Source organism: Oncorhynchus clarkii, chromosome 32 (assembly GCF_045791955.1).
Source record: "Oncorhynchus clarkii lewisi isolate Uvic-CL-2024 chromosome 32, UVic_Ocla_1.0, whole genome shotgun sequence".
NCBI lineage: Eukaryota > Metazoa > Chordata > Actinopteri > Salmoniformes > Salmonidae > Oncorhynchus > Oncorhynchus clarkii.
Window position 1 is genome coordinate 38,954,517 of NC_092178.1, and position 18,986 is coordinate 38,973,502.

The 18,986-nt window shown below is 42.6% G+C and overlaps 1 protein-coding gene across 12 annotated transcripts in view; it reads left to right on the forward strand.

The window, feature by feature from the left end:
* The first annotated feature begins 274 nt into the window (after nucleotides 1–274).
* LOC139392443 (ubiquitin associated protein 2-like) overlaps nucleotides 275–18,986 on the forward strand; it is a 49,719-nt gene continuing 31,007 nt past the window's right edge. For 8 of the 12 annotated variants that reach the window (XM_071140425.1, XM_071140426.1, XM_071140421.1 and 5 more), the window contains exons 1-7: nucleotides 305–495; nucleotides 10,482–10,607; nucleotides 13,963–14,040; nucleotides 15,929–16,039; nucleotides 16,252–16,426; nucleotides 16,694–16,789; nucleotides 17,485–17,539. In XM_071140425.1, the coding sequence (XP_070996526.1) occupies nucleotides 10,524–10,607; nucleotides 13,963–14,040; nucleotides 15,929–16,039; nucleotides 16,252–16,426; nucleotides 16,694–16,789; nucleotides 17,485–17,539 (599 nt within the window). In that variant the 5' untranslated portion in view covers nucleotides 305–495; nucleotides 10,482–10,523. Of the gene's footprint in view, nucleotides 496–10,481; nucleotides 10,608–13,962; nucleotides 14,041–15,928; nucleotides 16,040–16,251; nucleotides 16,427–16,693; nucleotides 16,790–17,484; nucleotides 17,540–18,986 lie in introns of all 12 variants that reach the window. The other 4 variants (XM_071140430.1, XM_071140432.1, XM_071140422.1 and 1 more) reach the window with 3 other exon arrangements.

The window sequence follows — 18,986 nt, forward strand, 5'->3', positions numbered from 1 at the left end:
TAATAGCATTCAGGGCGACTGGCATGCCAATCTTTTTTTTTTTTTAGATAAGATTGAGGTTACCTGGCACACTCCTTAGACACACCATCACGGTCACTGTAGTGCAGCTAATAGTGGTCCTGCTGAACAGCCAGTCACTCTGACAAATCTGACAATCTAGGATAGGAAATCACTATAAATATTTTAAAGTTTGTTTATTTATTTGATATGCATTTTTTTAGAGATGGGTGATCACGTGTCCGGGGGTTAGTTACGTTGAAGCGCCCGGTCAACCACGTGACGGAGCTATTTGCGGTGTCAAAGTGGAAAAGACACAGGTAAATGCCGAGTCTCTCGCTTATTGTCTGCGCGAGTCGGTTCGGCATAGTTCCTCATATAAGTGTATTATTTTTGGGCTTTGAGGTTTCATTTCGTCGAAATCCGATTAGGAGGTCGACAGAGAGACCGCTTGGTCGGTTTTTATAGCAGAATATCTGACATTCATCTGGGTTTCTGGTCAGTATCGCTTGTTATTTATTTTCTTTATTTTTGGGCCTACGGGCCTACCTAGAGCCTCGGTGTCGTGTTTATTTAAACAGACATCGGTAGCGTTTTCAACGGAGGCGCGTTTGCTGGTGCTGCATAGTGCAACTTGTAATGTGATTTGTGAGTTAGTTACCACGTTAATGTGCGGCCTATGCGTTTGTGGGCTCAGTAATATGCCTTACTAGTAACCATGTTTGCCAGTTAGGCTAAAAGTGATGATTTGCAACAATCTAGCTAGCTATCTTCTCTTCGCCATGAGGTTGAGAAGAACGGAATCTCATCGACATCTTCGGCCAGGCTGGATGGATGTTCCCTAAAAATGACATCTTAGCTCGCTAACATTTGGACAATAATGTTATGTTTATGAAGCAAATTGTATTTATTGAAAGACCTGACGTTAGCAAGTTAATGGTTGTGGTGAAATTATATTCATGGAGTTTATGTAACGTTGGGTAGCTTAGCTAAAGACGAATCGCTAGCTATCGTTAGCTAAATAAAACCATGTTGTGGATGTCAAATCCAGAGCGATGTGTGTATTGCATCGTTCGCTAGTGGACGCCATTACAATCTGCTAAATTAGTTCGCAAACAAGTTACCATAGTAGTTACAGTAGCTTGTTAGCTAGCCTCAGCTAACAAACTACCATAGTAGCTATATTATCTTGTTCGTTAGCCTCCCAGCAAATGTGTGCCAAATAAATGTAATTTGCCAGATCTCAATTAGCTAAAGTAGCTAACTAATGTTCGCGAACTCAAATTTCATTGGACCCTATTTGGATATACTAAACCTAACGTTAACTACCTAACTAGGTATAGAATTTAAGTTGGACAATTAGCTAGCTAGGACCGTTGTTTAAAATTAGGTAACGTTAGCTTAGTTAACCATGTCTTTGGATAGGTCGTTACAACAGCCACAGTCAGAAACTCCGCCTATTTCTACAAAAACTCAAATTAAAATAGATACACACAAGGCGAGGTATGGCTTAACATAACCACAAATTAAATGGCATTATGAACTGTATAACTGGCGACTGAGGTCAGCATGCATGCGCCTGGCCTGCCAAAAGGAGTCGCTGGAGCGCGATGGGGACAAGGACATCCCGGCTGGCCAAACCCACCCCTACTCGGATGACCCCTACTCTGACCCCTACTCGGATGATGGTTCTCCAGATCGCAGCCGGCTGCGGCACAGCCTGGGATCAAACCCGGGTCTGTAGTGACGCCTCTAGCAGTGCCTTACACGGAACCCAAACTGGCTGCACCATCGTGTATAAATGTATTTTGTCCCCCTATACCAAACGCAGGTTAAAATATCAAAACAAACTGAACCAATGACATTAATTTTGGGACAGGTCGAAAAGCATTAAACATGTATGGCAATTTAGCTAGTTAGCTTGCACTTGCTAGCTAACGTTAATTTGTCGTATTTAGCTAGTTTGCTGTTGCTGGCTAATTTTTCCTGGGATATAAACATTGAGGAAATATAAACATTGAGTTGTTATTTTACCTGAAATGCACAAGGACCTCTACCCCAACAATTAATCCACACAAAACGGCCAACCAAATTGTTTCTAGTCATCTCTCCTCCTTCCAGGCTTTTTCATCTTTGAACTTATATGGTGATCGCATCTAAACTTTAATTGTATTACCACAACAACCGGCAACAAAGTTCGTCTTTCAATCACCCACGTGGGTATAACCAATGAGATGGCACGTGGGTACCTGCTTCTATAAACCAATGAGGAGATGGGAGAGGCAGGATGTTCAGCGCGATTTGCATCAGAAATAGGAATGACTTCTATTTTAGCCCTTGGCAACGCAGACGCTCGCGAGCGCAGTGGGTGCAATAATTGAATAACATGGATTTCAAAAATTATTTTTCGACCCCTGCCACTCGGGATGCGGGTGTGATCATTCTACAGTGGTCCCTGCAGCGTACACTCAAACCGGTGTGATTAGAAGACTTATTTAGAATGTCCAGTTTTGATTGATGCAACGGTCAGCATTTGAGCTGGCCACACTGTGTTTTTTCCCACAAATTTTCCACAAACATTCCCTACGAAGTTATGTCCTGAATGTGACCATGTTATTTTTGAATGCAATTATTAGACATTCTCAGAAGTAGTGACTGCATACACAATCATCCAAACCAGAAAATGTAGGCTATATTTTGCCCTAGCGCACACTGAGGAAAGGTTCACGTAACACAAGCGGTCATATTTAGATAACTCGGCTGACAGACCACAATATGAATTAGCTAATAGCACTAATTATTTATAATTCATCACATTGCAAGTGAGCTTACCATTGATCAATATTGTTGAGTACTTTCTAGAAATCGAAATTAATCTGACTTCAAATGTTTTTTCGTGTCAACCAAAGATAAGAGGAGACGAGATGAGTTTGGTCTGTTTGCAGTATGCATGTTTTTAGGGGGTGTGTCATCTACGATCATTCACTTCACTTCATTCCCTTCCAGGAGTTTACTCATAACAGCATTGGTCTGACAGACATTTACGTGACATCCAGAATGCATTGTATAATGTCAACAAACATGGCATAGCTGGCAAATAGCTTAGCATTAGCTCAAATAAGTATTTAACAAACATCATAGGTGTCCGTCACAATCTATGCAATAATCGGAATGCATTATTTGTAACCAGTACTTGAAAACGTGAATAAAACTGAAAAATACATAATGCTCCATACATACAGTGCCTATGGAAAGTATTCAGATTCCTTGACTTTTTCCACATTTTGTTACATTACAGCCTTATTCTAAAATTGGTTGTTTTTTCCCCTCAATCTACACATACTAATGACAAAGCAAAAAAAGGTTGGTAGCATCCTTAGCCAATTTATCTAATTTTGTATTTAGACCTTTGTTACTCTGTACTTTGTTTAAGCACCTTTGGCAACGATTACAGCCTAAAGTCTTCTTGGGTGTTATGATACAAGCTTGGAACACCTGTATTTGGGGAGTTTCTCCAATTCTTCTCCGCAGATCTTCTCAAGCCCTGTCAGGTCGGATGGGGAGCGTCGCTGCACAGCTATTTTCAGGTCTATCCAGATGTTCGATTGGGTTCAAGTCCGGGCTCTGGCTGGACCACTCAATGCCATTGACTTGTCCCGAAGCCACTCCTGCGTTGTCTTTGCTGTATGCTTAGGGTTGTTGTCTTGTTGGAAGGTGAACCTTTGCCCCCGTTTGAGGTCTTGAGTGCTCTGGAACTGGTTTTCATCAAGGTTCTCTCTGTACTTTGCTCCTTTCATCTTTCCCTTGATCCTGACTAATCTCCCAGTCCTTGCTGCTGAAAAACATCCCCACAGCATGATGCTTCCACAACCGTGCTTCACAGTAGAGATGGTGCTAGGTTTCCTCCAGACGCGAGGCTGGGCATTTCGGCAAAATCTTGGTTTCATCAGACCAGAGAATCTTGTTTTCTCACGGTCTAAGAGTCCTTTAGGTGCCCGTGGGCAAACTCCAAGAGGACGGTCATGTGCCTTTTAACTGAGTGGCTTCTGTCTGAACACTCTACCTTAAAGGCCTGATTGGTGGAGTGCTGCAGAGATGGGTTGTCCTTCTGGTAGATTCTCCCATCTCCACACAGGAACTCTGGAGCTCTGTCAGTTACCTTCGGGTTCTTGTTCACCTCCCTGGCCAGAGTTCTTTTTCCCATTTGCTCAGTTGATTCCAAGATGGCGTAGCAGTGCAGACGTTGTTTGTCGGTCTCAGGTGTACATTTAGTCTTTTTTTTGTGTACATTTCTATATATTTTCAATCTCAACATTTTTAAAATGAAATACACCTTCCGGCATCCCGCCTCACCCAATGTGATACGGATCTGCTATTTGTAGACCTTATAACCAGAACATCCATCAGAAGCTATCCATCAGAAGCTAATTATCTAATTATCGACTAGCTATTTAGTCATTGTTAGCCACTGCTAGCAGCCTTTACCTTTAGCACAGATACCAGCTGCTTTTAGCCTGGATAATACTTGCCAGCCTGCCTGCTCAGCGCGTTAACTAGTGTGTCCAGAGATGCAACCTCTTATCGTCACTCAATGCCTAGGTTTACCTCCACTGTACCCGCACCCTACTATACCCCTGTCTGTACATTATGCCCTGACTATCCTACCATGCCCAGAAATCTGCTCCTTTTATTCTGTCCCCAACCCATAAGACGACCAGTTTTGATGGTCTTTAGCTGTACCCTCATCATACTCCTCCTCGGCTGATGTGGAGGTTAACCCAGGCCCTGTGTGATCCCAGTCGCTCTCATTTGTTGACCTCTGTAACCGTAAAAGCCTTGGTTTCATGCATGTTAACATCAGAAGCCTCCTCCCTAAGTTTGTGACTCAGTACTTTAGCACACTCCGCCAACCGTGATGTCCTTGACGTGTCTGAATCCTGGCTTGGGAAGGCCACCAAATATTCTGAGATTCCCATCCCCAACTAAAACATTAGCCGTCAAGATAGAACTACCAAAGGGGGAGGAGTTAGCCTGCAAAGTTCTGTCATACTTTCCAAGTCTATGCCCAAACAGTTCGAGCTTCTAATTTTAAAAATGAATCTCTCCAGAAATAAGTCTCCGCCTGTTATAGACTCCCTTCAGCTCCCAGCTGTACCCTGGACACCATATGTGAATTGATTGCCCCCCCATCTATCTTCAGCGCTTGCACTGTTAGGTGACCTAAACTGGGATATGCTTAACCGGTTATGGCTGCAATCCCGATACCGGGATCAATATGACAACTACCAGTGAAAATAGAGGGCACCAAAATTCAAACCACAGAAATCTCATAATTACAATTCCTAAAACATACATGTGTCATATCATTTTAAATCAATTTTCTTTGTTAATCCCACCAAAGTGTCCGATTTCAAATAGGCTTTTCAGCGAAAGCACGACAAACGATTGTTAGGTCTCCACCAAACCACAATAAGCACAGCCATTTTCCAGCAAAATATAACCTTCATAACCAGAAATAAAGAAAATTAATCACTAACCTTGAATTATCTTCATCCGATGACAGTCATAGGACTTCATGTTACACAATACATGCATGTTTTGTTTGATAAAGTTCATATTTATATAAAAATAATTGAGTATACATTGGCTATTTAGATTCACTAGTTCCAAAAACAAGTGATTTTGCATAGCCACATTGTTTCAACAGAAATACTCATCATAAATGTAGATGATGATGATATAGTTATACACATGGAATTATAGATATACCTCTCCTTAATGCGACCGCTGTGTCAGGTTTCAAAAAACTTTACGGAAAAAGAAATGCATGCAATCTGAGACTGCGCTCAATTTAACACCACAGCCGCAAAGATGGCGTCTAAACAAGAAATTACATGATACATTTTCCCTTTGATCTACATCAGAAAGCACTCCAGGAATCCCATGTTTTTGTTCGAAAATGTCTTATTTATCTCCAAATACCTTCTTTTATTAGTGTTTGGTATACATATCCAAACGCTAATTCTGGTCAGCGTTATATCGGACAAACTTCAAAAAGTGATATTACCGGTCGAAGAAACATTTCAAACTAAGTACAGAATCAATCATTAGGATGTTTTTAACATATAGCTTCAAAGTTCCAACCGGAGTATTCTTGTCTTCGTGAGCAATGGAAGGCCTCATGACTACCATGAGGAAAAAGTGGGATCACAAAATGGCTGCTTGATGGACAGCTGATATATTCTGCTCTCATTCACTCCCACAACAACATAGAAGCCTCATTATACTTTCTATTGATGGTTGACATCTAATGGAACCCATAGGCAGTGCAACATCATTCATATCTCAGCGGGATTTCATTGGGGACTCTGGTGAATACATACAAGCTCAGATTTCTGACTTCCTGTTTTGATTTCAACTGTGGATTTTGCCTGCCAATATGAGTTCTGTTATACTCACAGACATCATTCAAACAGTTTTTGAAACTTCAGTGTTTTCTATCCAATACTAATAATAATAATAATATGCGAATATTAGCAACTATGACTGAGGAGCAGGTCGTTTTGATATGGGCACCTTTTCATCCAAGCTACTCAATACTGCCCCTGCAGCCATAAAAAAATAACACCCCGGCAGTCCTACAATCTAAGCATGATGCCCTCAATCTCACACAAATTATCAAGGAACCCACCAGGTACAACCCTAAATCTGTAAACATGGGCACCGTCATAGATATTATCCTGACCAACTTGCCCTCCAAATACACCTCTGCTGTTTTCAATCTGGATCTCAGCGATCATTGCCTGCATCAGCTAAGGGTCCGTGGTCAAATGACCACACCTCATCACTGTCAAACGCTCCCTAAAACAATTCTGCGAGCAGGCCTTTGTAATTGACTTGGCCCGGGTATGCTGGAAGAATATTGACCATCCCGTCAGTAGAGGATGCCTGGTCGTTCATTAAAAGTAATTTCCTCACCATCTTAAATAAGCATGCCCCTTTCAAAAATGTAGAACTAAGAACAGATATAGCCCTTGGTTCATTCCAGACCTGACTGCCCTCGACCAGCACAAAAACATCCTGTGGCAGACTACACTAGCATCGAATAGTCCCTGAGATGTACCACTTTCCAGGGAAGTCAGGAACCAATACACATAGTCAGTTAGGAAAGCAAAGGCTAGCTTTTTCACAGAAATTTGCATCCTGTAGCCTTAACTCCAAAAAGTTTTGGGACACTAAAGTCCATGGAGAATAAGAGCACCTCCTCCCAGCTCCCCACTGCACTGAGGCTAGGAAAGACTGTCACCACTGATAAAACCACAATAATCGAGAATTTCAAGAAGCATTTCTCTGGTCATGCTTTCCTCCTGACTACCCCGGCCAACCGCTCCGCACCCCCCGCAGCTACTTGCCCAAGCCTCCCCAGCTTCTCCTTCACCCAAATCCAGATAGCTGATGTTATGAAAGAGCTGCAAAACCTGGACCTGTATAAATCAGCTGGGCTAGACAATCTGAACCCTCTCTTTTTTTAAATTATCCCCTTCAATTGTTGCAACTCCTATTACCAGTCTGTTCAACCTCTCTTTCGTATTGTCCGAGATCCCTAATGATTGGAAAGCTGTCGCGGTCATCTCCCTCTTCAAAGGGGGAGACACTAGACCCAAACTGTTATAGACTTATATTTGGCCTGCCCTGCCTTTCTAGTCTTCGAAAGCCAAGTTATCAAACGGATCACTGACCATTTTGAATCCCACCATACCTTCTCTGCTGTGCAGCCTTCTTCATCGACCTGGCCAAGGTTTTTGACTCTGTCAATCACATTCTTATCGGCAGACTCAACAGCCTTGGTTTCTCAAATGACTGGTTCACCAACTACTTCTCAGTGTTCAGTATGTCAAATCGGAGGGCCTGTTGTCCGGACCTCTGGCAGTCTCTATGGGGGTACCACAGGGTTTAATTCTTGGGCTGACTCTTTTCTCTGTATATATCAACGATGTCGCTCTTGCTGCGGGTGATTCCCTGATCCACCTCTACGCAGACGACACCATTCTGTATACATCTGGCCCTTCTTTGGACACTGTTAACCAACCTCCAAACGAGCTTCAATGCCATACAACACTCCTTCCGTGGTCTCCAACTGCTTTTAAACGGCAGTAAAAAACTAAATGCATGCTCTTCAACCCATCGCTACCCGCACCCACCCACCATCACTACTCTGGACGGTTCTGAATTAGAATATGTGGACAACTACAAATACCTAGGTGTCTGGTTAGAGTGAACCCTCCAGACTCATATTAAGCATCTCAAAAATTAAATTGTGAATCAATTTCCTATTTTGCAACACAGCCATCTTCACTCACGCTGCCAAGCATACCCTCGTAAAACTGACCATCCTAACGATCCTCGACTTCGGCGTTGTTATTTACAAAATAGCCTCCAACACTACTCAGCAAACGCCAACACCTCCTTTGGCTGCCTTTCCTTCCATTTCTCTGCTGCCAATGACTGGAACAAATTGCAGAAATCGCTGAAGTTGGAGACTTGTATCACCCTCACTAACTTTAAGCATCAGCTATCTGAGCAGCTTACCGATCGCTGCAGCTGTACACAGCCCATCTGTAAATAGCCCATCCAGCTACCTACCTCATCCCCATTGTATTTATATACTTTTTTGCTCTCTTGCACACCAGTAGTTCTACTTGCACATCTGCACATCTATCACTCCATTGCTAATTTGCTAAATTGTAATTACTTTGCTACTATGGCCTATTTATTGCCTTAACAACTTACTCCGTTTGCACACACTGTATATAGACTTTCTAATGTTATTGACTGTATGTGTGTTTATTCCATGTGTAACTCTGCTGTTTGTGTCGCACTGCTTAGCCTTCTTGGCCAGGTCGCAGTCGTAAATGAACTTGTTCTCAACTGGCCTACCAAGGCACTAGGAAGAGCCTTGGTAGTTCCAAACTTCTTCCATTTAAAAATGGAGGCCACTGTGTTGGGGACTGCAGACATTGCTGCAGAGATTTGGTACCTTACCCAGATTTGTGCCTCAACACTACTCTCAGAGCTCTACGGACAATTATTTTGACCTCGTGGCTTGGTTTTGCTCTGAAATGTACTGTCATTTGTGGGACCTTATACAGACAGGTGTGTGCCTTTCAAAATCATGTCCAATCAGTTGAATTTACCACAGGTGGACTCCAAGTTGTAGAAACATCTCAAGGATAATCAATGTACAGTAATTTCCGGACTATAAACCGGTACTTTATTCCCAGGCTTTGAACCTCGTGGTTTATACAATGACGCGGCTAATTTATGGATTTTTCCTGCTTTCAAAAAAACTGAGCACCGTCACATAATGTGACGTAAATCGAGCACACTCAAACTTCCCATTATTCTGATTACGGTAGTAAAGGCTGTGTAAAGTTAATTTGTTTCAATGTACCGGTAGGCACCTGCGGCTTATAGACATGTGCGGCTTATTTATGTACAAAATACATATTTCTTTTTAATTCAGTGGGTGCGGTTTATATTCAGGTGCGCTTAATAGTCCAGAAATGACGGTAAACAGGATGCGCCTGAGCTCAATTTCGAGTCGCATAGCAAGGGTCTTAATACTTATGTACATTTTTAAATGTTTTTTTATACATTTGCAAACTTTTCTTAACTGGTTTTCACTTTGTCATTATGGACTATTGTGTAGATGAGAATAAAAAATTATAATTTTACAATAAGGCTGTAATGTAACAATGTGGAGGAAGGGGTCTGAATACTTTTGAAATGCACTGTATGCGTGTGTGTATACAGGGGCAATTTGTAAAAGAGACCTTGGTCTTTAAAGTAATTGACGCAGGAGGGCAAAAATGCATCTGATGCACTTAGCTGTTCTACGAGTGGTCTGAGGCAGGCGTTTTAGATTACAATTTAAGTGCAATGTTAATAATTATGGTTTTGGTAAACCAGTATATTTAACAATGCTCCTAAGAACATTTTAATGTTAACTTAAGCTCCTGGGATCAGGGCCCTTGGCCTTTACGATATCACTATCTATGCTCTATTCCCAGTTCTGGGGTTAAACTCCATGTTTTTTGGGGGGTACTGTTTTTCTAGGTAGTACATTTGATCCCTAACATCGTGTGAAAGATGCGCATTAACAATTGCTATTGAAAATCAAAATGGTTATTTCTAGATTGTTACCAGGCCACACTCATTTATAGGTTAATTAAGCCACTGATTCTCAGGAACTGCAAAACTGCCATAAGCAGTCTTACCAACTAGTTTTTTAACTAACCCTGGGTGTACTTTACAATATTCATTCTGTAATTAGTGAATAATTTGCACTTAAATCCGTGGTGATGTTCCCAAACCCTACCTTACTAATTTGTTTCACCTAACCACCAAAAATGCATGGTTTTAGTGTCGGTTGGATTTTCCAAATGGTAATTTGACGTTGAACCTCTCTCCCAACTCTTTCTCAGGTGTTATTCCTTTGTAAATACTGTTATTTGTATATACTGTAAATGATGACGTCTGTGGGCGGAAACCGAGCCTGCGGCAGTTGGGAGCAGCAGACAGGCCAGACACAGCACAAGCAGAGACCTCAGGTTGGTACCTCGCCCTCGACCCTTCTGCCCACACTGGATGTTACTTACCACACACACAGACCCAACAGCTGATTCTTTGTTTCCAGGGCCTAAAATGAACTTTTTGGTCCACTAGCCACTGTGGCAAGTAGATGGCGAAATCTACCAGCCACTCCAATTGTATTTATTTTACCAGCCAAAATATTTATTTGATATATTTATTTACGTTTGTTTTTACAAAAATGCATGCTTAATTTTTAATTTTTTCTAAAACAAAATATTTTAGTAGAAAGTAATGTGATATATTCCTCTATTTGTTACCCAAGTCGCTTGACTAAAATACCTGCCACTTTAAGGGCGGGAGGTTACCATGGTAACAGTGCCACTCAAGTTGTCAAGTGGTGGTGATATTTTGGATCTGACTAGTAGTAGACAGCGTCTCTTCACTATCAGTTAAAGCAGCAGATTCAAACTAACATTAAAAATCAACCGACCGTGTCAACAAAACAATGTAAATACTAGAGATGACTATTTGGTCGACTGAATCTCTTTAGTCAAGCAGTCGCAATTTATTTTTCTTTTCATGGTGCACCTGTCTGATTCGCGCCTGTCTCAGTGGACTAATTCATTGCGGAGGCCACGGATGGCACAGTCCATCACTTGAAGGCATGTGATAGTAAAATTGTATATGGTTATTATGTAAAAAAAAAAATATAATCGCTACACTAATAAATGTAATATTATTTTATAACAAATGAGCCTTCTCCCGCGTTGGATTGGCGCCTTTCCTCATGTTGCTACACTATTTACAAAAGTATGTGGACACCCCTTCAAAATTTGGATTCTTCTGTTTCAGCCACACCTGTTGCTGCCATGTGTATAAAATCAAGCACACAGCCATGCAATCCTCATAGACAACATGGAAGAACTGTGACTTTCAATGTGGTACCGTCATATTACGTATCTTTCCAACAAGTGAGTTCATCAAATGTATGCCCTGCTAGAGCCCCACTCAACTGTAAGTGCTGTTATTTTGAAGTGGAAACGTCAGGAGCAACAAGGCTCAGCCGCAGCTTGGTAGGCTGCCACACAAGCTCACATAACTATGAGTGCTTAAGCATGTAGCGCGTAAAAAATATCGGTTCTTGGTTGCAACACTCGCTTCCAGTTCCAAACTGCCTCTGGAAGCAACGTTGACACGATAACTGTTCGTCGGGAGCTTCATGAAGTGGGTTTTCATGAGCAGCCGCACTCATGCCTAAAATCACCGTGCGCAATGCCAAGCGTTGGCTGGAGTGGTGTTAAGCTCGCCGCCATTGGTCTCTGGATCAGTGGAAACGTGTTCTCTGGAGTGATGAATTATGCTTCACCCTCTGGCTGTCTGACGGATGAATCAGAGTTTGGTGGATGCCCGACTGGATAGTGTCAACTGTAACGTTTGGTGGAGGAGGAATAAATGTTTGGGGCTGTTTCATGGTTTGGGCCCAGTGAAGGGAAATATTAATGCTAAAGCATACAATGACATTCTAGACAATTCTGTGCAGTTTAGGGAAGGCCCTTTCCTGTTTCAGCATGACATTACCTCTGTGCACAAAGCGAGGTCCATACAGAAATGGTTTGTCGAGATTGGTGTAGAACTTGACTGGCCTGCACAGAGCCCTGACCTCAACCTCATCGAACACCTTTTGGGATGAATTGGAATGCCTAATGAGCCATGACTAATCGCCCAACATCAGTGCCTCACCTCACTAATGCTCTTGTGGCTGAATGGAAGCAAGTCCCCGCAGCAATGATCCAACATTTAGTGGAACGCCTTCCCAGAAGAGTACAGGCTGTTATAGCAGCATAGGGAGGACCAACTCTATATTAATGCCCATGATTTTGGAATGAGCAGGTGTCCACATACCTTTGGTCATGTAATGTAGCTACAAATCATAACCCGCAATTTTTTCAGTTCGCACATCTATTTTTAGGTACATATGTACAGTACATATTACAGTACAATTGTTGCACTGTAAAGCCTTGACATTTTACTTGCTGATGAAGCATCATGCTCTCCCCCACCTCTGTGTAAAGAAATTCGACTACAACCAGCCACGGGTACCGGGAGGCAGAACAGACGGCAGACTGTCAAACCAGCATGGCTTCCCTGTCATCGCTCTCTTTGTGACTGACAGGGCGGCACCTGTCATATCAGTAGATCACTAGAAGATGCATATCGTTCATTCTAGCAGGAGAGGGCTCTGCAGACTTTTCTGATTAGTGCATTGAAAATTATTGCCTAGTTAATTTAAGTGAAAAAAGTAGCCGGCTGCAAGTGAGTAGTCAGCTGTTCAGCGCTAGTGGAAGGCACTTGAGTTCTGGACAATTTTATGTTGTCTGAATCACCCACCTGTGGAATTTTATGACACTGAATCGTTAGATTGCCAATTCTGATTGAATCAACATTCAGCGTTTACCGTAAATGCAGTGTCTACTTTAGAATGGTAGTGTGTTTTAAGTCCAAAAATTGATGTATTAACTACAGATTGCCCCTTTGTCTATCAATAGTGTGAAAGTTTGAGCATGTGTCCGTTAGGCCGAAGGATTTTTCACATCACCATGAATTAGATTCAACAATAAAGGCCTCACTTTAATTCCATAGGCTCAGATTCTCACTATGCAGCTGTTGCAATAGTGCATTTTTCACTGGCTGTCCACTGGTTTCAAAAACAATGATTGATAGGCAGCTTAAACTCCATTATTGGGTTGAAATACACAATTAGATTTGTAAACAGCCATCCACAACGACCACAATCCATAAGGTGCAAATAGCTGAAGGAGAGTGCAGCAGTGTGATTCACATCATTGCGCTATGTAGATATCAATAAGTGATTTCCGTATCACCGTGGACTACACTGCTGACATCCTTAACTCCAAGCGTTTATTTAAGTTGAATAATCTTTGCATGCCGACAGCAGTCGCACCATTGGAAGACCGCTTATTCCTGCTCTTTTACCGCGATCCTTCAACCCTATTTGGTATGTCATCATAGTGGTCTCTGACTTGTGGTCAGACTTGCTCAGGTGGAACAAACGTATACTTGCCTTTTTTTTTCAATGCTGATTTGATTGTCATTAGGAAAACATGTGTTAAAAAAAGTACTTGTTGCTTGATCGAGTCTTCGTGCTGACAAGGTAAAAAGCTGTCTTTCTGCCCCTGAACAAGGCAGTTAACCCGCTGTTCCCTGGTAGGCTGTCATTGTAAATAATAATTTGTTCTTGACTGACTTGCCTAGTTAAATTTTTAAAAAATAATAATTGAGACGACAGACACTTTTTTTTTTTTAAAGGCTATTTGTGGTCACTCAGAAGTTGTTCCACCCTTCTCTACACAGGCCACTGCTGAGCAGATCCGACTCGCGCAGATGATTTCGGACCACAATGATGCTGATTTTGAAGAAAAAGTTAAGCAGGTGAGAGCGAACATGGCATCCCAGTGCCCTTTAAGACCCTTTTTGCTGCCTGAAGGGAGAACCGTTACATTAGTGTAAATTCACAGAGATCTAGAAGTGTCTTAGCCTCTCTTGACACTTTCTCTGGTCTGGTAGCTAGAGCTTAAAGTAGAATTGTCAAAAATATTCCATAACCCTTTACACTTGTGGGAATTGGATAGGGCTAAATTGAAACGTTTCTCACTGAATAAATATGAAAAGCATACATTCCATTCTGGAAGTATTCTGACCACTTGAATTTTCACATTTGATGTTACATGCTTATTCTAAAATTAATTAAATACAGAATGTCTTCAGTCTACACACAATACCCCATATTGACAAAGTGAAAACGGGTTTTTTGAGATGTATTCAGACCCTTAGCTATGATACTCGAAATTGAGCTTTGGTGCATCCTGTTTCCATTGATCATCCTTGTTTCTACAACTTGATTGGAGTCCACCTGTGGCCAATTGCTTGGACATGATTTGGAAAGGCACACGCCTGTCTGTAAGGTTCCACAGTTGACAGTGCATGTCAGCGCACAAACCAAGCCATGAGGTCGAAGGAATTGTCCGTTGAGCTCCGAGTACAGGATTGTGTCGAGTCACAGATCTGGGGAAAGGTACCAAATAATTTCTGTAGCGTTGAAGGACTTCAAGAACACAGTGGCCTACATCATTCTTAAATGGAAGAAGTTTGGAACCACCAAGACTCTTCCTAGAGCTGGCCGCCCATACGGTTATTCCTGGAGAATGTGGGTTAAGTGCAACGTAAGACAAATAAAATTGCAATGGTTTGAATGAGGACTAACTGCTGTCTCAAGTTGGCCATACACCTCTCCTAAGTAATTACAAAACACTTATGACTAAATATAAAAATGTTTAGCTCTCCTAGCTGTGCCATTGAAACTAGAGCATGCGCTTGTAGTTTTGTTTGGGGGACAACCCTACATCCCAGCCAACACTTACTATTTACACAATCCAAAAATGGCCCATTTAAAAAAAAACATCTATCTGGTTCAGGTGGGCATCATTTGAAGGGTTGTTCTATTGCCAGCATGACTTACTAAGTTATACAATAGTCTTTGGGTTTTAGGCTTTCACAGGTGTTTGACTTGCTTGTATGACTTCAGTCACATTTATTATAATCCTCAACATCTCATCTTTCAAAATACGTAGTCTCAAATGTACCCCCAATTTTGTGATTTCCTATTGGTAATTAGTCTTGTGCCATCGCTGCAGCTCCCGTACGGATTCAGGAGAGGTGAAGGTCGAGAGCCATGCATTCTCCGAAGCACGACCCTGCCAAGCCGCACTGCTTTGTTACACTATGTTCACTTAACCCAGAAGCCAGCCGCACCAATGTGTCGGAGGAAACACTATACAACTGGCGACGTGTCAGCTTGCATGCACCCAGCCCACCACAAGGAGTCGCTGGAGTGCGATGGGACAAAAACATGCCGGCCGGCCAGCCAAACCCTCCCCTAACCCGGACGATGCTGGGCCAATTGTACATCGCCTCATGGGGGGAGACCCGACTCTGTAGTGACGCTTCAAGCACTGCTGTGCCTTGGACCGCTGTGCTACTCAGGCAGCCAAATGTACCATAGTTGTCCATTTTAGTGGGAGGGATGTTTGCAACTTCTTGTTTTGTGTGTGGGAGGTGTTAAAAAGGGTCAGTCTCAACCCATGCAGTGCTATAAAGCGCAGAGACTGAGCTGACATTTTATATCATGTTACTTTACAGCCACTGTGTTCCAATTTCAAGTGCTTATTAGTGCCCAAATATGCTGTTTTTAACACTTATGTGGGTGAAGGGCTACGTTGCAATATACTCATCAAAGTTTCTTATCCATTTCCCTGTCCAGCTGATTGACATCACAGGCAAGGACCAGGATGAGTCTATGATTGCATTGCATGACTGCAACGGGGATGTCAACAGAGCCATCAACGTGTTGCTGGAAGGTAGCCCAGATACTGTGAGTTTGGCCTTTGTGTCCGGGCTTAGTTGTTGGCAAAGGGAGGGAGTAAACCAAGTTACCCATCCAGCTCATTACAGGGAGAATCCTAACTTCCGCTTAGTCTCCCACTGACATGAATGCATACCAAAGTGAAAATTCCACTTTAAGTGGAAGTTAAGATTCTCCCCTAATATAATCAAACTGAACCCTGTCACCTCACCTCTCCTCAGGACTCTTGGGAGATGGTGGGGAAGAAGAAAGGAGTGTCTGGTCAGAAGGAGCCTGGCCATGCTGAGACCGGAGAGGAAGGAAAGGAGAACCGGGAGAGGGGAGCAGAGAGGGATGTGGCACGTCGTCGAGGTGGAGCCCCACGCAGGGGTAGAGGGGCTAGTAGGGGACGAGAGTGTGAGTAGAAAGCACATGCCTTTTGCTTTAGGGTCGTGGGACGTGACACTGGCATACAAATAGGCTCTTTGTAGCTCCTGCCCTTGTTATGGAGGGGACAGTGTGTGCTACCAACATTCTCTCCTTAGATTTCTGGAAGAAAAATTGCCATTGTAGCGACTTAACAGACATGTCTAACTTCAAACGTAATTTCTGACTCCACACACACACACACACACGTGTCTGTTTTTCCTCCCTACCTCTAATGCGCTCGCCATCTCCTCTCAGTCCGTGTACAGGAGAATGGTCTGGATGGAGGAAAGGCTGCTGGGATAGCAGGCAGGGGCACAGAGCGAGGCCACAGGGTGAGGGGCAGAGGAAGAGGTAAGTCCCTCGATCATTGGCAAGAGCTGTTGGTTGGACTCCTGATACAAGTTCCCAACACAAACTAAGGCTAATGCCCCCTCCTAAGTGTGTCAGATGTCATAGCATTCCAGTGCTCCGGATGAACCTTTTACCCTGGTGCTACTAACCTTTTCAGTTGGTGCCACCAGTCCATGATTTTGTCAGGAATGCATGAATCAAGATATTTTGATGTGCACCCTATTCTAGTGATTGTCATAAATGTTGGGTTGACAATTAGGTGGTTACTGTCAAAATAGAGCTCTAAAATTGTCACTTTTTCTTGTTGGCTTTGCATACATCTGTGTACTAATATCACATGGGCTAATTTAACTACCTGAGGAAGTAGAAACTCAAAACACATGTTAGATTGCTAACACTAAATATAATACCTACTGCTAATAGCCATGTATTACCAATCTAACAGTAAACTTGAGTCCTATATGCACTCAATGTGAAGCTTGCACCAATTAGACAAATTAAATGTTTTACACTCAGCCAAGTCAAAGGGTCGCAAAATGCGGCTGAATGGTTGCATTATAGAGCCATGCGTTCTCTGTAGCGCGCTCAATACCATTTTAATGTGCATTCAAGAGGGCAAATGTTCCTCAAGGGACAATGCATTCTATTTTTTGTAGTATTTTTGGGTCAATGGTGTAACTTGTCTGTCCCTCTAGGGGGAGAACGGGAGCGAGGCAGGCGAGGGGGACGGTTTTCTGCGCAGGGCATGGGGTAAGTGAACACCTGTGCTGCTCACAGAGAAAAATGTCTGTTCCCTTTTGCCATGGTCACCAGAGAGCAGGACCTGGCCCATTTTAAGAATATACATCGGCCAAATCAAGTTGAAATGGGCTGTACATAAACCCTTATGTAACTCAATATGACCACCTCTGTACACTTGTCTGTGAATATGGGATTTGCATTCAAATCCGATATTGGTAGACCCCACACCATACATGTAACTCAACAGGTGGGCATTGAGACTGTTGCACATAGGGTTCTGCTCTCGGTGTCTCTGACATGGTGTTCTTGTTCCTTGTCTTTCCCTTTTGGGTTGAATGGAGCACCGGTTTGTGTGTTTGTATTGTCTGTCTGTGTATGCATTGCCTCTTACCCAATCCTGGTCATTGAGCACCCTAGATGTTTATATACAATATATTTTTGATTGTTTTGACGAGGCTCACAGTGACGAGATTGTAAACGGTCCTTTATACAGGCTTTGATAATGAGTAGTATCAAATTCATTCTACATTAGACATATGTCTATCTTGAATGTCACTTTGTATTTAATTATAATTAACACTTAGTTGGCTATATAATTCCTCCTAGGTGTCAGGGCTAGCATTTAAGCTCCAGTGAGATGACTACTATTTCTAGGGTTGTCAAAGACCAGGCTTTGTGGGGTTTAGGTGAGTGGGCGCTGCTAGTGTGGGCTCTTTCCTAGGGGTGCAGCAGGTTAAAACGCTTCCTCAAAGATGAACCTGCATGTTCATTTCATCCCTTTGACATAATTAATGGTGATTTTTATGTCTGAATCACCTGGTTTGTGGAACATAAGATTAACTGATCATAAAATGCGAAAATTGTGTTTTAATGGCTACTTCAACTGCATCAGTGCTTTCATTTTAACAAGTTGAAATTATCTTTTAATGTTATTCTACAGTGTATAGGGATACGTTAGAGGAGAGGGCCAATGCGTTGGCTGTGGCAGAACGGCTCCAGTCAGCCGGCGTGTATGTGTGCGCAAGTTTGGCTTGTTCTGATGGTGACTAACCTGGAGCGTGAGTGAGCCAGCGCCATAGGCTTACATAGACTGACAGCCAGGCAGTTTGTGTTGCGTTGTCCCCAACATGTCCCTCTTAGGATGTGTTGCTTCCGCTGCTGCTCTTGTGGCCTTTGGGCGCCTGTGTTTGCATGAGTGTGTTCTGTTGGTTTTAACTGTGCTTCCTCTCCTGATCATAATGCAATTATTGTTACTTATGGAACACAGTCTTCAGTTTGAGTGTTTGTTTGGCAGCCATGTTTTCCCCTTTTTTAGTCTACCAACTACACCTATAGAAAGTGACACTGCCCCAACAATGCAGTGTTGACAGATGTGTGTTGCAGAAGTGTGAGTGTAGTGACTTGTCCATGCATGTGATTTCCCTACATTCCTCTGTAAAATAATGAAGTCTAAAAC